At 38.7% G+C, this 18965-nt stretch overlaps 1 protein-coding gene across 2 annotated transcripts in view; it reads left to right on the forward strand.

The window, feature by feature from the left end:
* LOC6030944 (putative phosphatidate phosphatase) overlaps nt 1-18502 on the forward strand; it is a 35403-nt gene extending 16901 nt beyond the window's left edge. For both annotated transcript variants that reach the window (XM_001841752.2, XM_038259462.1), the window contains exons 3-7: nt 12107-12213; nt 12412-12456; nt 16127-16327; nt 17547-17726; nt 17790-18502. In XM_001841752.2, coding sequence (XP_001841804.1) covers nt 12107-12213; nt 12412-12456; nt 16127-16327; nt 17547-17726; nt 17790-18077 — 821 coding nt within the window. In that variant the 3' untranslated portion in view covers nt 18078-18502. The remainder of the gene's footprint in view (nt 1-12106; nt 12214-12411; nt 12457-16126; nt 16328-17546; nt 17727-17789) is intronic.
* Nucleotides 18503-18965: the final 463 nt, after the last annotated feature.

Below are 18965 nucleotides of genomic sequence, written 5' to 3' on the forward strand. Positions count from 1 at the left end.
TTTGGAATATTCTTAGTGTCATATTCGTGTTCAGCGACCTCAAATTAGATAGATTTGAGTGGTTGAATCACTATTACACCCTCAAATAAATATTCCCAATATTCTACAGGCGTCATTGATTTCTGAATTTCTGAATACTTTGGAATATTGGAATATTCCTCATATTCATACCCCAAATTGGTTGGATCAATCAAATCAAATCAAACTATTCGCTCTACAGCATTGCCTTGGCGTTCTCGATTGCGAGATTTCTACTCGAAACTAGGTGTTCGAAGGCTTGATTGTTGAGGCAATTGCAAACCTCTTTTTACACCTTAGCTTCCATCCACCCGGGATTCGAACTGACGACCTTTGGATTGTTAGTCCAACTGCCTACCAGCGACTCCACCGAGACAGGACCCAGGGAGACTACTCCTACACCTGGACTGAGCTAACGACCTAACCTTTTTAGGTTAGTCCGGGGCCAACATTTACTTCCCGTCCGACGAAAGGCGTGATCAGACAAATCTCGTCTCGAAAAATGCCACCGGGACCGTCTGGGATCGAACCCAGGCCGACTGGGTGAGAGGCAACCACGCTTACCCCTACACCACGGTCCCGGCATATTGGTTGGATTTGAGTGATTGAATGGCTTTTACAACCTCAAATAAATATTCCCAATATACTACAGGCGCCATATTGGCAACCATCTAGGATTTTAGGATTTCTGAATACTTTGGGATATTCTTAGTGCCATATTCGTGTTCAGCGACCCTAAATTAGTAAGATTTGAGTGGTTGAATGGCTATTACACTCTCAAATAAAAATTCCCAATATTCTACAGGCGTCATTCTGGCCGCCACCTTGGATTTCTGGATTTCATAATACTTTGGAATATACCAAGTGTCATATTCATGTTCAGCGACCCCTAATAAGTAAGATTTGAGTGGTTGAATAGCTTTTACACTCTCAAATAAATATTCCCAAAGTTCTACATGCGCCATATTGGCCACCATCTTGGATTTCTGGATTTCTGAATACTTTGGAATATTCTAAGTGTCATATTCGTGTTCAGTGACCCTAAAATAGTTACATTTGAGTGGTTGAATCACTATTACAACCTCAAAAAAATATTCCCAATATACCACAAGCGCCATATTGGCCGCCATTTTGGATTTCTAAATTTCATAATGCTTTGGAATATACCAAGTGTCATATTCGTTTTCAGCGACCCCAAATTACAGTAGTTGTTCGGTAACTGGGCGCTGTTTAACTGGGCTGCTTTTTAACTGGGCGCTCGATAACTGGGCCGTAGCCCAGTTAAAAAGCAGACAAACGTCAAAAAACCAAAACAAAACAAAATGACCGAGGGGTTAATGGATGCAAAAGTCGTTTACAAAAAATACAAAGACTTTTTCGAAAATTTATTCAATTTTAACTCACAATTATAGAAATATGAATAGTAAGTATTGTAAATTAATTTGAGTAACTTTTATTTTAATGTTTTATCACGAAAATGTTATGCATAGGTGGTCCCCTAGAAATTTTCTATTCAGCCCAGTTAGCGAGCAGAATTCGGTGACTGGGCTACATTCTCAGCCCAGTTACCGAACAACTACTGTAGTTAGATTTGAGTGGTTGAATGGCTATTACACCCTCATATAAATATTCCCAAAATTCTACAGGCGCCATATTGGCTGCCATATTGGATTTCTGGATTTCTGAATTTTTGGAATATTCTAAGTGTCATATTTGTGTTCAACGACCTCAAATTAGTTAGATTTGAGTGGTTGAATTTTTTTTTATTTTTAAAACTTCATCATCCCGGTATGAGAATCGAACTCTCGACCTCTGGATTGGAAACCCAGCACGCCGCTAGTCGAAACCCATCCCCTACCGGTCAGTATTCCCAGTGAGTAGAATTACTCTTTGAAGGGATCTGACTTTGCCGAGCCAGACAGGAATCGAACCCATCACCTTCCGCTTACAAGGCGAATCCCGTAACCTCACGGCCACGGAAGCTCGGCAATCACTATTACAACCTCAAATAAATATTCCCAATATACTACAGGCGCCATATAGGCCGCCATATTGGATTTCTGAATTTCTGAATACTTTGGAATATACCAAATGTCATATTCCTCATATTCATACCCAAATTAGTTGGATTTGAGTGGTTGCATGGCTTTTACAACCTCAAATAAATATTCCCAATATTCTACAGTCGCCATATTGGCCGCCATCTTGGAATTCATGATCTTGGAATACTTTGCAGTATCCTAAGTTTCATATTCGTGGCCAGCGACCCCAAATTAGTTAGATTTGAGTGGTTGAATGCCTATTTCACTCTCAAATAAATGTTTCCCATAATCTACAGGCGCCATATTGGCCGCCATCTTGGAGTTCTTGATCTTGGAATACTTTGGAGTATTCTTAGTGTCATATTCGTGTTCAGCGTCCCCAAGTTAGTTAGATTTGAGTGATTGAAAGGCTGTTACACCCTCAAATAAATATTCCCAATATTCTACAGGTGCCATATTGGCCGCCATCTTGGATTTCTGGATTACTGAATACTTTGAAGTATTCTTTGTGTCATATTCATGGTCAGCGGCCCTAAATTAGTTAGATTTGAGTAGTTGAACGGCTACTACACCCTCAAATATTTGTTCCCAATATACTACAGGCGCCATATTGGCCGCCATCTTGGATTTCTGGATTTCTGAATATTTTGGGATATTCTGAGTGTCATATTCGTATTCAGCGACCCCAAATTAGTTAAATTTAAATGGTTGAATTCAAATTTTAATGCTTTCTTGTTGATTTGGCCATGACGTGTTCCCTAAAACGAGCGCCTAAAAAGAGTTGCTTCGACGAATTTAGTCGGTGTGACTAGCAGGTTAGTCGGATCAAGTTCGTTCTTGTTTCAGATGAATCTTGAAATCCTGCCGGTTCGAATGCTGCAAGAACGATCAAGATTGGTTGAAATGGGGCCAAATGCGAGCGAGTTGAAATTAGCGAAGCAACGGTTTCGGAGGCTTGGACGGAGGAGTGTTAAACGCTCTCTTTAGTCCGTTGATGGCACCATTCGCGCTGTAGTTGGTGTGGCGAAACGGAACTTCGAGAGCTGGCGTGTGGCGTAGTTGACGGGTAGGCACTCGGAGCTGAATCTGGTTACGCAGGTCAGGGCAATCAATCCGGCCGAGTAGGACATCAGCAGAAGTCATCGCACGGGCTAGGTCTCGTCGTAGCTGTAGTGTATCGAGGTCGATCAAACGGCAGCGTTGTTCGTACGGCGGAAGATGCAAGGGATTTGTCCACGGCAGCTGCCTGAGGGCATATCGCTCAAACCTTCGTTGGATGCTTTCGAGGCGACAAACAGCGTTGTTGTAGTGCGGGGACCACACTGTCGAGCAGTACTCTAAAGTGGATCGAACCAGCGAGCAGTACAGGGTCTTTAGACAATGAATGTCAGTGAACTTGCGCGTCATGCGGATTACCAATCCTAGTTGTCGGGAGGCTTTGACGATTATGTATGACAGATGCTGCTTGAAAGTGAGTTGCGTGTCCAAGATGACTCCCAAATCCTTCACGTGAGTGACCCGTTCGACAGAAGTGATAATGATAATACGGTAGTCGAAGGTTACTGGGAAGTGTCTCCGACTGAACGTGTTCGCTTGGCATTTTCCAGGGTTGAGGATCATGCGGTTCACCTCGCACCAACCAGCAAACCTGTCAAGATCGCGCTGCAATGCTTCGACGTCGTTCGAGTTGTCAATTCGAGCAAAAAGCTTGAGGTCATCCGCGTAAACGAGGCGAGGTCCAGTGACGGTGTAATTAACGTCGTTAAAGTAAAACAGGAATACCACCGGACCGAGGTGGCTCCTTGCGCGATACCCGATATGGCGTCGATGATATCGGAAAGTGCGTCTCCGATTCTCACCCTCAGCGAACGTCCCGTTAGATAAGACTTGAACCAGGCCAATAGGCTTCCTCGGAAACCCAATCTCTCAAGCTTAGTAAAAGCGATGCGATGGTTAATTTTGTCGAAGGCAGCTGACAGATCTGTGTAGATGGCATCGGTTTGAGAGTGGGCGTCGAAGCTGTTGATGATCGATTCGGTGAAGCAAAGGAGATTGGTTGCTGTTGAGCGCTTAGGAAAGAACCCGTGTTGTTCATCAGCAAGGTCTTGGCGGCAATGCGAGAAAACCGGATCAATCACAACCAATTCCAGCAACTTTGAGGTGGCACACAAAGCGGAAATCCCACGGTAGTTCTCCACGTTTGTTCGATCGCCTTTTTTGTGCACTGGCCTCGGAGGACCTGTTTCATGGGGCGTTTACCTGGATCGTCATGGCTCTAGTATTCAATCTTTGTGTTGTTCAGGAAATCCCGAAAGTAGTTGTAATCCTTTCTGCTAGGTAGCAGAATTTTGAGTCCATCAGCACACAAGCAAATGGCAGCTCGTAAAGCACCAGATTTGATAAACCCGGTCAGCCACTTTCGCACCGAGTCCGATGACGATGTTTTCACAAAAATGGGTGACACCTTTTCCCGTCGTTCGAATTCTTCCTTCTCGCTCACGTCCACAGAGAGGGTGGCAAACTGGTCTCCAGACGAATTTTGAGCGTCCTTGCTCAAACTGCCTGGCTTTGCAGGTAGCGCTTCGGCATTCTTTAGCTTCTTCAAATCTGCCGATCCTGCTGGTGAGGACCGCCTCCTTTTCTTGCCGTGAGACATTTTTTGCACTTTTTAGCACTTATTTGGTGTTGGAGGGACGCACGTCTGACTCGCTGCTCTGTCAATCGCCGACTCATTAAATTCCCTACAACTTTGCCATCTTTAGAGATTTTACAAAATGTTCATTTTTTTCTTGTCACCCTTCTGTACAATCAAAACACAGATTTCGCCTAATCTAACACCTGTACAATTAAAACACAGGTTTTGTGTACATTTATTGATAAACTAAGTTACTCAATCTCACTTTATCGACGGTACCAGTGTTTTGAGCCAGAAAAAAGAGTCTACTTTTTATGCAAAAAAATAATATAATCGGGCAATTTGGAAATAATGTACATAGGATGACATAAAAATGGAAGATCTCAAGAGTTACACCCTGACTCGATTCTTCATGCATCAATAAGTAATTTTTTTTTAGCATAGCATTACGGGTCTGCACCACGCTGTAGGGGGTGCCACAATGGTCAATTCAATATTCTTAGACAATTTGATTGCTGCCCGGTACATCCAAAATTATCTAAGAGCGTAAATTTCCACACTGTGCTTCAAGGCTACGCCCATACAGTCCCGTGGGGATTTGGGATGGGATGTTTTTGTTGTTCACTAGTGGCAAAAGTGCAGGAACCCATGCGACTTTTAAAAGTGAACGGAATATTTTTGGGAGGTTCGGAATGGGGTTAGAGGAATTTCATCGGGCCGATGAAAATGGTTGAATGCGTATTGTATTAAATGATTTGGATGTTTGTAAGTGTAAATGTGAGTCTGTAGTGTATTATCTAATAAGCGTATAGTTTTGTTATAATAATAAATAGAATAAATATAATAAATATGATAAATATAATGAATATAGTAAAAAGAATAAATATAATAAATATGATAAATATAATAAATATAATCAAAATAATTCCAGGAAGCTGTAAAAAAAGCAGTAATTTAAAATATAAATGCTCCGGATGGTTCCCACGCTGTTTTAGAAAGTTTCGTTAATTTAGGCAATTTATACATATATGGTATGAGGAGATGGTATGCTACAGGAGAGGAATAGGACAAGGAATAATATGAACATTTAAATAAATCATATAGTGAGTAGATAAATTTACACGTAGACATATAATTTAAAATAATTCCAGTAAGCTTTAAAAAATAACAATACAGTCGACTCTCTGGTTGTCAATATCCAAAGGACCGTCGAGGAAGAGAATCATCAGTTTACAGAATGATGCAAAATGAAGACTCGATTAATTTTTTTTTCTTGATACCCAGCTATGGGAGAGAATCATGGCAAAGACCATCAAAATAAAACAAACTAATGTCAAACACCCTTCAAAGCTTCGTTTCGCCAAGAAAAATGTCTATGCAAGCCATGATAAAGTGAAATTATTGACAACCGGAAGAAATTTTTAAAGCAAACAGAATCCAAGGGACCGTTGAGGAAGAGATCCTTCAAACAAGGGAAAATATCGAGGAATGAAGATAATTGAAGTATGCAGATTGAAGGGACTGAAGAATTCATCGATAGACGGAGAATTATTGATATCGAGAAGATCGACAGCCAGAGAGTCGACTGTAATTTAAAAACTAATACTCCAGATGGAACAACAAATAAAACAACAGAGACACAAGAATCCAAACACGCGGCTTTGCACCTTCCACAGAATTCGACATAAACACGACCACGAATACAGCACAAAAAGAACACCACAAAAATCCATCTTCCCAGCACTGCTGCTCACTCGATACTCATAAACTCATTCACACTCTCATACACACATAAACTAACTTACATTTTTAGACGTTAACATTATAGCGAGTAACATTTATAAATTAGACTTGAAATTATTTTTGAAAGGTATCAATATAATGAAAACAGCCTGTACTACAAAAATAACAAAGTTCCCAATTTCCAGCAATAGTAGATTATCCATAATTTCGGATAAGTGGCTGTCAAAGCTCACCGCTCAGTGAGTGGCACTCACATGCTCAAACAGTTCTCACTCACAAATGATTTTTACTCTATCTCTCTCTCTCTCTCTCTCTCTCTCTCTCTCTCTCTCTCTCTCTCTCTCTCTCTCTCTCTCACACACACACACACACACACACACACACACACACACACACACACACACACACACACACCCCTCGCATGGACTCATATGAGCAATTCTCTGAGATTTCGGTCATTCGTTTTTTTGTATTTTTTAATCCGGCTGAAACTTTTTTGGTGCCTTAGGTATGCCCAAAGAAGCCATTTTGCATCATTAGTTTGTCCATATAATTTCAACCCACCATTTTCTAATCGGGCCAAACATTCAATATTTCGCCCATTTGATATGTTAGTCTTGATTTAAATTTTTTGAAAATATTTTTTTCAAAAAGACCGGAAAATTTCACGAATGTTTCATGTTTTAACATTGTAAATCGGACCTATAGTTGCTGAGATATCGACATTAGAAAATGGTGGGTTGTTTGGGTGAGACTTAGAAAACATCAATTTTGATGTTTTTTAACCTTTGCATGGCAATATCTCAGCTACTAAGGGTCGTATCAACAAAGTCCGAAAAATATAGAGAATTTTCTCAGCTTTTCAAAAATATTTTTTTCAATAGTGGGCAAACATGGGCACTATTTTTAAAAAATGAAAAACTGCAACTATTTTCAAAAAAGTTACCTAAAAATGGTTATAACTTGGAAACGGTGCACTTTATCAAAAATTTACTTGAGTACTTTTTGATTGCAAATTCGATTTTACATCGAAAAATGCAGTTGAAAAATTTTTGCGACCGATCTTTCGATTTTTTGAAAAAAAATCTGTATTGATTCAAAAAATCATAACTCGGTCAAAGATTTTTTGCCCATTCTGGAAATTTCTGAAAAGTTGGCATTTAATGTCCTCTAAAACATATCAAAAAATAAAAATAGTGTTTTTTTGCAAATCAAGTTTTAGAGACAAAAAGTTAAATTAAAAATCACCAAATTATTTTTTACCGAGTATCATTTTTTTTTCAGTGTAGTCCATATCCATACCTACAACTTTGCCGAAGACACCAAATCGATCAAAAAATTCCTTCAAAAGATACAGATTTTTGAAATTTCACATATCATTTTTGTAAGGACAGCTGCCAAATTTGCATGGAAAATTATATGGACAAACTAATGATGCAAAATGGCTTCTTTGGGCATATCGAAGGCACCAAAAAAAATTCAGCCGGATTAAAAAATACAAAAATTAAAATTAAAGAAAAAAGACCGATTCCGTAGAGAACTGCTCATATGTGGAACAGGAAATGGTTCTAGTACCCGGCATGGATCCTGTAAGTAGACTAGTGCAGAAAATGCAACGCCTCCCCCCGAAGTTATACCGAAAGGTGGTCCCGAGGGGAAAAGGGCACGGTGTTCAAGAACTGGTTTAGTGGGTCGGGAAAATCTTTTTTCTCAACCCCACACTACCTGAGAAATTAATTCTCAGGTGTCTGGTAGCAGATTCCGACCTTGTAAAAACACACACACATGCATCAATAAGTAATTGTGCCAATTTTGAGCCAACCCGGTGAAAATTTAGGGGTCGCTATTGATCGTTGAAGTTTGTATGGGAAAAATCGCAAATGTATGGGGGAAAACATCGTTTCAGGATTTTGGCAGCAGGTGGCACAGGTGTCGGCCAAATTTGTCCAAGTGTGAGATTCTTGTAGGAAATTAAATTCAAGTTGGATCGTTTTGCACCCTTCGACATTGTTGAAGGGAGTTGAAATGAACCTTTACCAATTTGGCTCAAAATTGGCACAGATACTAATTTTTGCCTAATGAATCGAGTCAAGGATTTTTTTTAATGTCACCCCAATGTATACTTTGTTTTGCTCTGAATCTGCTCTGACCGAAACGACTCTAAATGTGAAAATTGGGTGTTCAACATGGCTAAAACAACTGCCCAATTCGTCCCAGGTGACTCAATTCACACCAGATGACGGTACCTTTATTCAAACGCTGAATGATCAATCCACAAAAAAATGTTTCGGCTATTGGAGATTTTTTCAGTAAATGTCTTAAAGAGAATTCCAACACATTTTATTTGCTTACTTATCTTAAATCCAATAATAACATAGCGACAAAATTACAACATCTGATATGTGTTTATTCTCGGACTGCGACGAATGGCACGTTGTCGAAATCGTCAGATCGAATCCAGATGTCAAAGCAAAGTGTAAAATGTATTAACCGGGCTAGCTTCAACTAGAAGTGACCTCTTGCGACCAGTGTGATTTCTCATAAATAATGTTTATCAATAAAACACACACTAGAGCTGTCACACAGAACCCTCTTCGCGCGCTCCAGGGCCGCTTAGGGAAGAGAGGGCAGATGCCTTTCTCTACAAGCAATAATTAAATAATTCATTCACTCAACCAACTTGATAAAATGTGGAAAGCAAGTTCTCGCTGCATATCACTCAGCTGGAACCATCTGCCCGGCTGCTGTGCATTCCAGTAGTAGAAATGGGTGAGGGGAAAGTACTTTCAACCTTCCGCCTTTTATTCTGACCGAAGTGTAATTCTGTAAATCTGTTTCAAACAAGGCGAGAAATATCTCACTTAGGTTGAGCGTTAGTGCATTGAGCAACAAGTGCGGAGCAATTATTTTCTACTCATATGGAGTGGCAATACACACTTCTTGATCCAATAGTCACGTTGCACAATATGTGAAATCAACCGCTTCTATTCTTTGCGTTGAAAATGAGGAGAGGGGTACTATTTTTCTTTTTGCTAGCAATGTCACCGCACTTGATTATAATTTTAAGCAATTTCAGCTTAAAACTGGATTGTTGTTTTCTGATACTATTTTATTTGACTCTGATTACAAAAAGTTCAAAATTAGTTGGCTCTCAGTTTTGTTTTTTGTGTTCTTTCTTATTTTGTTATCAAAAAGTAGATATGTTATTTTTTCATTAAATGTCAAATCTCAAGTTTTGAAAAGCTTGGTTACAGAAAATTGAAGAAATCTGAAAACTATTTTTCCACATTTTATTTACAGTCCAGACTCGATTATATCTGAAGCCTTGATTTTTTATTTTCCATTTTGGTCGAACTTGCAAATTAAATTAGATTAAATTTGTTTTTCAATATTTCAGCTCACCATTTTGGCCACCATCTTGGGTTTAAATTCTAAGTCAGAGTAGTGTAGACGTCATACTAAAGCTCGACAATCAAACATAAGACAACGAAAAAAATGCAATTATGCAAATTGGATGCAGTGTTTTGTAGTCTTGAAATGCAGTATATAACAAATTGTGAGCCGCAGGTTTGTGATCTGGGGTCAAAATTATCCACATTTACGAGAGTCAAAAAAGAGTCGGAATTTTTTGTACAGTTTCGAGCGAGTTGGTAAAGTTTTACCCAACCTTCATTTTTGAAAGTAGGTACTACATATTTCAAACAATTGCAATTGCAATCGATTTAACTTAGGGGAACAGCATCTAATTTCAGCGTGCCTCTAATGTTGGCAGGTCAGAACTTTGACATTCAATTAATGCTACACCCAAAACTGGCAGCGCTAGTCCGAGAGAATGTTGGTCTCGAGTCGAGAGAATAGTGGTACCATTCACGGACGCAGAGAACACAGCTCGAGATGGGCGATAGAACTATTCTCTCGAGGTTCATTTGCAAAAAAAGTTCATCCGTCAAACAAAAAACCAAAAATGTCGATAACGGGAATCGAACCAGAGACCTTTGACAAACCAATCCAATGACTTAGCTGCCTCGGCCACCACAACTTGGTGACCAAGGAGAAGTCAGAAGTCGATGTATGACACTTGTTGGAGATTTATTGATTCAACTAACGAATGAACTCATTTGTTATGATGGTGTGAGTTGGTACCATTATTCTATCGATTTTGGCACTGAGCCCTCAATAAATTTTGAGAGAACGATTATCTCGACTCTGAATTTTGGGTGTAGTTAAAAGCGTTTTCAACTGAAATCGAGTGATAAATAGCTCAATAAGAAGTGAGCAAGCAAGTTTCTATGCAAATTGGATGGAGTTAGGAGCGAAGGCTTAAGCTGCCAAACATACGAGAATTTCCCCTACTCAACTCTAAAATCCAATCGTCTGGATTTTTCTAACGTTAGAGCGCCGAACAAAAACAAAATCTCTTTTGGATTATCGGGATTCAGATAAGTAAAATCGCATTGTATACTATACTTTCATCAGATTGAGAATACTCTTTGTTCGTGCATTAAGTGTAAATCGCACTTATTTGCACTTCAAAATCTAAATCAAACAAGACATTCATATGCAACAAAATTACACTCAATCCAAATTTAATCCACAACCCCCTTGAATGTCTTTGCTGCTGCTGCTGTTGTTGCCGACGCTGTCATGAATTAATATTTGCTTTTCTTAGAAGGAGATTTCGCCTTCAACATTCCGCTATTTAGTCTTTTGGAGCTCAAAGACAAAATAACCGACGACTCGCTTTTGAGATTCCGCCTCCACTGCATGCCACAGTTGCATTTGAACTGCTCTTTGAAGGTTGCCTGCCTGCGCTAAGGTATGGGCTCCCAAATTGATCTAGTGTAGTTTGTTTTATGCTTCTTGATGATAAGTATGAGATAAGAACAAAACAGGTTCAAATTAAGTATAATTTATTCACAACAGTTAGTGCCACGCTACTGAGTGTTGTCTCACATTTCGACATTTGTTCGTGGTTAGGCCAGAACAATAAGGCATGATTCATCCAACGTAGGCAAATATTGAGACTATGATAACCATGAGTTGTGACAACCTGTACCGCCACTACCGCAGCACTCAGTCAACACATGAACGGTTTTAAATTTGTTCGTAGCTGGTGCTGCAGTTGAAAATACTGCCATTTCGGAGAAAAATGTCTCAAGTCAACCCTTGATTTCTTAGCAGAGTGCGGACATTTTTCTCTGAATTGGCTATAACTGCAATTGCTGCCCCTGATCGCATAAATGTCCCATATGCAAAAACAGCAAGCTGAGAAAAACGCAAGCCAAGTTTGTCTCACACATAAGGCTATGTGTTATATTTTCAAGAAAAAACTGGATTTCCTCCTGTTTTCTAGAACAAAGTACTGTATGTTATAGACTTTTCTGAAAGATCACACGATTCTGAACAAAACTGCATCATTAACTCAAAAACGACGAAAATGCATATGGGACATTTATGCGATCAGGGGCAGTGCGTCACTATCTCGTTTTTTTTTCACTATTTGGGGCAAACTTCTATAAAAGTATCACTGCCAAGCTAATGAGGTTTCACGGTAAACCGACAAATTGCGGCCAACGCCGCTGCAATCCGTACAAACTTTACACAGTCAGTCAAGTGACAAACTCATCGAGCAAATATTTTTCCTCATTTCTGTGTCAACCTTTTCCAGTCGGCTTCCCTATACTGATCTTCTTCCTCATTGGGCAGCCGTACAAACGAGGCTTCTTCTGCGATGACGAGTCACTAATGCACCCGTTCCACGATTCAACAGTCACGGTAAATTAGCATAACGAAAGGTTATTTTAAGTCCAATAAACTCCTTTTTTTTCTTTTTGGTTGTTTTGTTAAACGCCTAAAACCAACAAAATAAAAAAAAAATTTATTGGTCTTTCAAAAAACACCAGATTTGTCCGCGATGATTGATTTTCAAAATACATTCTTAACATCTTTTTTTCCTCCTTATAAAAAATCTAGAACTGGATGCTGTACATCATTGGCATTGCACTTCCGGTGTTAGTGGTAAGTAGTTTCCAACATGTTTCCAGAAATATTTATAGTAACCTGATACGCCTAATCGTTTGAAAAGAAGAAAAAACGAACTCATGCTTCAGTGTGGTAGTCCGTAATACTATCTACTGCCGCTCAAGTCGCGGCCCATCTTCGTTGGTGGTGCTCTCCACTTCGATTGAGCCGTTAACTACTTCCTTTGCTCTGCGTAATCCAGCAAAGTGATGCAAAACGCATTTGTTTATTACAAAATTAACCCTTGCGACAGTCGCGTTAGTATAATTCGCTCCGGCTTTTACGCCACATTGCAATATCACCCCGGTTAGCTGCAAATGAACGGCGGCTTGTGCACAAAATTACCAAGATCCGACCGGCCGGCAGACAGACCGACAGACTAAGCGGGCCGACCCGGCTTAAGTCGGGGATGCACTTAACGAAGGAGACGAGCGTCTTTCCATTCAGTTTCTAATCGCTTTAATCGGCATCTTCACGCTTTAACGTCATTTTTATCACACAGTAGTGGTGAAAGAAGGGAACACACAGCACAAAATGCTGAAAACAAATAAACACGACTCATTTCAAAAGTATGTACGCTTGCTGTCTTAAGCACAGCAGCATCCCGATTAGCTCGACAAAGATGCGGGCACGATGAGAGGGCTTGGATAAGGTCAAAAGTCGCGCGGAGAATGAATTATACGCCGTCGTCGTCGTAGCCGGGTTGAGAATGTGGAACCCAAAATGTGTAATTTTAAATGGAACTAAATTTCTTAATTTTGCAGAACATCCAGAAAAAATATAATTTCGTTTTGCTAATTCAAACAATATCCCAATATGTAATGTAATGTAACTAAAAGACGCAACTTTTGGTACCCTAACATGTCTAGGTCATCGCTGAAATTTTAAAGTTATCGCAGTTTTAGTGAAAAAAGTCGATTTTTTCCGTTTTCGTCATTTTCCCATTTTTGCACGTGGCGCGTCGAAAAATCCAGTTTTTATTAAAGGAAACTTAACATGTTGGCAAAGTACAACAAGCTATAGCAGCAAACAGCACGTTCCATAAAGTTACTTTTTAATGCTGGCGTCACGACAAGCATGCCACTAATTGAATTCATTAAGCTAATTTAATCCTCAAATGATTGTAAGCATCCGGTCGTAAGCGGTTCAACCAACAGAAAACAATGAGGTCTTACTTACTAGCAGTAAATTATGTCTTCTAATCATGCCAATTTTACTACTTCATTCACCAGGCTAAAGTGGGACTCATTTTAGGGAAGAAAAATCTATCGAAACCAAAATGCCTCGCATTGTATCGTTTGGGGAACACAAAGAGCTGAGTAGGGTAGCGTAGTCATCAATGAGATATTTTTGGTTTTCAACTTTCAATGATTTTTGTATTTTTATCATCTGCATTTTTCAATGAGCTTTTTGTTACATTTTCTTTCATGTTCTAGCGAGAGAGATCGATCTGATGTCTACAGCCAGAGTTATTCAACTGTCTCATTGTAGACGCACTTGGCAGGAACAATGAGACATGTGAGGAACAATAAATCACTCTATAAAAATCAAAACTTTTCGAGCTAAACATCATGTTTTTGTGTTGTAGGGTAGAGTAGTCATCAATGAGACACGGGGAACAATGATAAAATGGCTCTCACAAGTCGTAGTTTCAACCAATCAGGCTCATATTTGGGGGAAAGGTGTGTCTACTGGATACACGTCTGCCATATTAGTGGCTTTGGTTATGGACGCTCCCTTGAAAAGTAATTCATAAATGTTTGATTATGGGGTGTAAAAGTAAATTATGGACAAAAAATACTTTTTCGCTCGTAGGCGCCATTTACACCAAAACTAATATTTCTTCAAATTTCTTTCGACGTTCCATAGGGATTAAGTTGGGCTACAATGTCCTTTCATTAGATTTGGTCAAAATTTAGAATATACCCAGAATCCAGGGCTGTCTCATTGTTCCCCACTCATTTCAGCCCATGGGTAACAATGAGACACTTTGATTTTTCTTCAATAAACTTTTCAAAATCGATGGAAATCTTTCAAAACACGAATTAAAAGTGATTTTTGGCATATTTATAGAGTTTAAACTTCATTTAACCAAAAATTCTAAGTTATTTGGTATTAATATATGGATTTTACAAAATTTAAATACTTTTTAGTATAACTTTTGTTATTAAAAGTTTCATGTTGGCAAAATTGCTCTAAAATGTTCAAGGCAAGTCACCTGCAATGGAACAATACAAAAACATGATGTTTTGCTAGAAAAATGTTGATTTTCATAAAGTGTCTCATTGTTCCCCAGCTGTCTCATTGTTCCTGCCAAGTGCGTCTACAATGAGACAGTTGAATAACTCTGACTGTAAATGTCAGATCGATCTCATATTTTGGTCAATGTTAGAACACATTAAAAGAAAGATAATGCAACTAAAATCTCATTAAAACATGCTAATGAAAAAATTAGAAAAATCGTTAAAAGTTGAAAACCAAAAGTGTCTCATTGATGACTTGGTGACTGGTGACTGGTGACTTGGCTTGAACATTTTAAAGCAATTTTGCCAACTTGAAACTTTAATTAAAAAAAAGTTATACTAAAAAGTATCTAAATTTTGTAAAATCCATACATTCATACAAAATAACTTTATATTTTTGGTTAACTGAAGATAAAACTGAATAAATATGCCAAAAATCACTTTAAATTCATGTTTTGAAAGATTTCCAAAGATTTTGAAAAGTTTAATGAAGACAAATCAAAGTGTCTCATTGTTACCCATGGGCTGAAAAGAGTGGGGAACAATGAGACAGCCCTGGATTCTGGGTATATTCTTAATTTTGGTCTAAACTGATGAAAGGACATTGTAGCCCAACTCATTCCCTATGAATAGTCGAAAGAAATCTGAAGAAAAATTAGTTTTTGTGTTAATGGCAGCCTATGAGCGAAAATGTAATTTTTGTCCATCCATTCAGCCCGAAGCCCACCCCCCTGGCTACGGGACTGCCTAAACGTAATCCGTTCCCCGTTCAACTTACTCCACGTAATGCCTTTGATTTTACAGAAATCAGATGGATGATGTATGTGTTACAGGCAATTCAATTAAAAAATCAACGTGGACAGTCAGCGTGGGGTTGAGGTTGCTCTCGCCCTGCAACGTTGGAATTACCGTTGCGGAAGCATTCGTATTCACTTCAGATACACCCAAAACTAGTTGATTTGACATTTTTACTGTTTACACTCAACTGCATTAATCCCCTGTTTGGATTGAGCGCAACAAAGTAAAACATAACCAAAACAAGTTAGACGAAGATGAGAAATGAGAAATGTTTTCTTATTTAGGTACTATCATAAAAAAATAGTTTTTGATTGAACAATCAAACAAACCTCAATTGCAACAGTTGGTTAATCTCGAAATAAATTTGTTTAAATGCAGAAATTTGTCAAAACTTCGTTTTGAGTGTTTAGTTTGCAACAACAACTGGCGACACCAAGTTGACCGCAACCGCTCACAACAGCCGCGGTCTGTCGGATTAATCCTATTCATCATTGAATTTCCGCTTTCCTCGCACAGCTTCAGTTACGGTGTCACATGCATGCCGCGTTTTGAGCACAGAAAATATTCAACATATTGTACGCTCAACTCAAACTCTCTGCCCCTTTCCTTTTTTCTCTACGTTTCAGATAATCGGTACAGAGTTGGTACGCGCGCACGTGAAAAAGTCGGATAAACAGCCGCTGAAGGTATACAACATCACCGTACCGTACTGGGTCGTGGAAGCGTACAAATCGGTCGGCGTGTTTGGCTTTGGAGCCGCCTGCTCCCAGCTGCTGACCGACGTCGGAAAGTACACCATTGGAAGGCTGCGACCACACTTCTTTGATGTGAGTATCTTGAGCGGTATTCGAAAGTCTTGTGGTTTTTTGTGTTTCAAAGTTATGAAGGGAACTTCTAAAAATTGCGGGATTACCATATGGTTATCTCCGTTTTTTTAAATCTCGTGATGGAGAGGTGGTACGACTCCTTGTTGGTATATTTTGATATTTTAAAAAACTGTAGAAGTTCGGATATCAAATTATGGTATTCAAAGGTATGTTACTGTTTTTTGATCAAATTTCTCAAAATTAACCAATTTTGACAAAGTCAATAACTTTGCATCGAAATAACATCTCAAAACAATCGCTTTGATTTAAAAGTAATTTGATTCTTTTTTTTAGCTTAGATTTACCTGTATCCACACGGAGAAAAAAGAGTTCCCAAAATCGTGAACAAGCGTTCATGAAAACCGGAACCACGAACAAAGTGTTCAAATTGCATGGTACGTTTTTCAAAATCGTACCATGGGATTTGAACACTTTGTTCGCGGTTCCGATTTTCATGAACGCTGGTTCACGATTTTGGGAACTCTTTTTCTCCGTGCACTTTCATTTGAATAATTTCTTTTTTTTTTCAAGCATAGTAAAAGAGTGCAGATGATAAGACCATAAAAAGACATCAAACATATGCCGTTTATCAATGATTGGGCTGTAGCAAAGAGTTTCACTGTTCAAAATCATAAGGTGGGTATTTCTTCCTATTGCATGGCAAGGTACCGTAAACTGGGGTGACTTTGATAGGTTTTTGAAATGTCCATCAAATTAATATCTCAAGCATTAAAGGATTACTTATTATCGATCAAAATTACTGGACAGATCAAATATCTATCAATGCCACTCCGGGCTATCAAAATCACCCCAATTTACGGTACTACTATGTCCCTTGCTATGAAAAATAACAAGAAAAATCTATGTCTAGATGAAGGGAAACTGCATGAAAATACCAAATTTTTGTATTACTTTGGCAAATAATAGCGACCAAAAGGTATGGGGAAGTACCAAACTGAACAGTAAAACCACCAAATTGAGGCATGCAGATTTTTTATTCATTGCTAGCAAACCAGAATATGTGGTGTAGCTTGGTTTTGATATTGGCATGCCCTTGGAAAACCAAACATTGGTATTGCTGGGGTATTGGTCGCTGTCCTGCTGATGGGAGGACTCAATGCCTCACCGTCAATTGCAGAAGCTAGCTGATTATTAGCAATATCTCCATTGTTTATTCCAGGTATGTAAACCAATGATGCCGGACGGAACCACGTGCAATGATTCAATCAATCAAGGCCGCTACATTGAGGATTTCTCGTGCACGAGTACGTTATCATCCGAGCGCATGATTAAAGAAATGCGGTTATCATTCCCTAGCGGTCACTCTAGTTTCTCAATGTACACTCTTGTGTATTGTGCGGTAATTATTTAATAGCTAGTGAATCCCAAACGAAAAAAATCCCATTACTTTATTGATTTTCAGATCTACCTTCAATCACGCATGAACTGGCGAGGATCCAAACTTCTAAAACACTTTCTTCAGTTTCTTCTGATTCTACTTGCGTGGTATACTTGTTTAAGCAGAATATCCGACTACAAGCATCATTGGTCTGATGTTCTGGCAGGAGCAGTTCTAGGATCAACGGTCGCCATTGTGGTCTCCAATTACTGTTCGGATTTGTTTGATGCGAGACGAAAACGAGCCTCCACGTTGCCACAAACGCGCTACGAACTTAATCCGAATCACCCAACTACCAACGGAAACCAGTAGCGAATAGTGATAGTAGCTGGCTCTTTTTGTTTGCCAGCTTAGCGATTCGTCGTTGCGATTCAAAATCAAACATCAAAAGTTCCTCCAGAGCGGAACGAAAGATTACGCTGCTATATTTATTATATAGTAATAAAATCTTATTTATTTTTATCATGCTGCTAAAAAAAAGACACCTCAAGAAACCAGAAAAAACACTATTTATTAGTGATATGATTACGAACAGTAGAAGTGTCATTTTAAGTTTGTTGCTAGCGCTGCATTTAGTAAGATACGTTAAATCATTACATACAAGAAGCAATAAAAGATTCGGAAGCAGTTATTTTAAACAATCCATATAGATGTAATATTTCTGTTAAGAATTCGTTTTGAAATATGTTTTAATACTACATTCGCTACTTATGACAATAAACCACAATTCAATTGCAGATTTTTCATGACTCAATCTCGCCCCAAATCCAATTTCATCCTTGCTGACGATTCTCATAATATTCTAACTAATTAATACACCATTTGCAATATGGGTTTTAAACGACACGAAATGTTGAATAGATTTTCATTACGTAAGATTTTTCGACGTAAAATACTCACATTAATTAAAATATCTTTAAACACGATATTTTGCATTAATTTAAAAACGGAAAAAATAAATTTCAGCATGGATAATGCTAAACTTTCTATAGACTAAATAAGCTAAGAAAGAGCAATTATGTTTTATTTGGATATTGTAAATATACATTTGGCATCATCCATAAAATATGTCACGCAAAAATCGGCCAAAATTAACCCCCTCCCCTATGTCACACTTTGTCACACAAGGTTGAACCCCCCTCAAAAAGTACGTCACATTTTACCAGACCCCCCCCTCCTTGTTTCGATGGGATTTTTTGT

This window comes from Culex quinquefasciatus, chromosome 3, assembly GCF_015732765.1.
Source record: "Culex quinquefasciatus strain JHB chromosome 3, VPISU_Cqui_1.0_pri_paternal, whole genome shotgun sequence".
NCBI classification, from domain to species: Eukaryota; Metazoa; Arthropoda; class Insecta; order Diptera; family Culicidae; genus Culex; species Culex quinquefasciatus.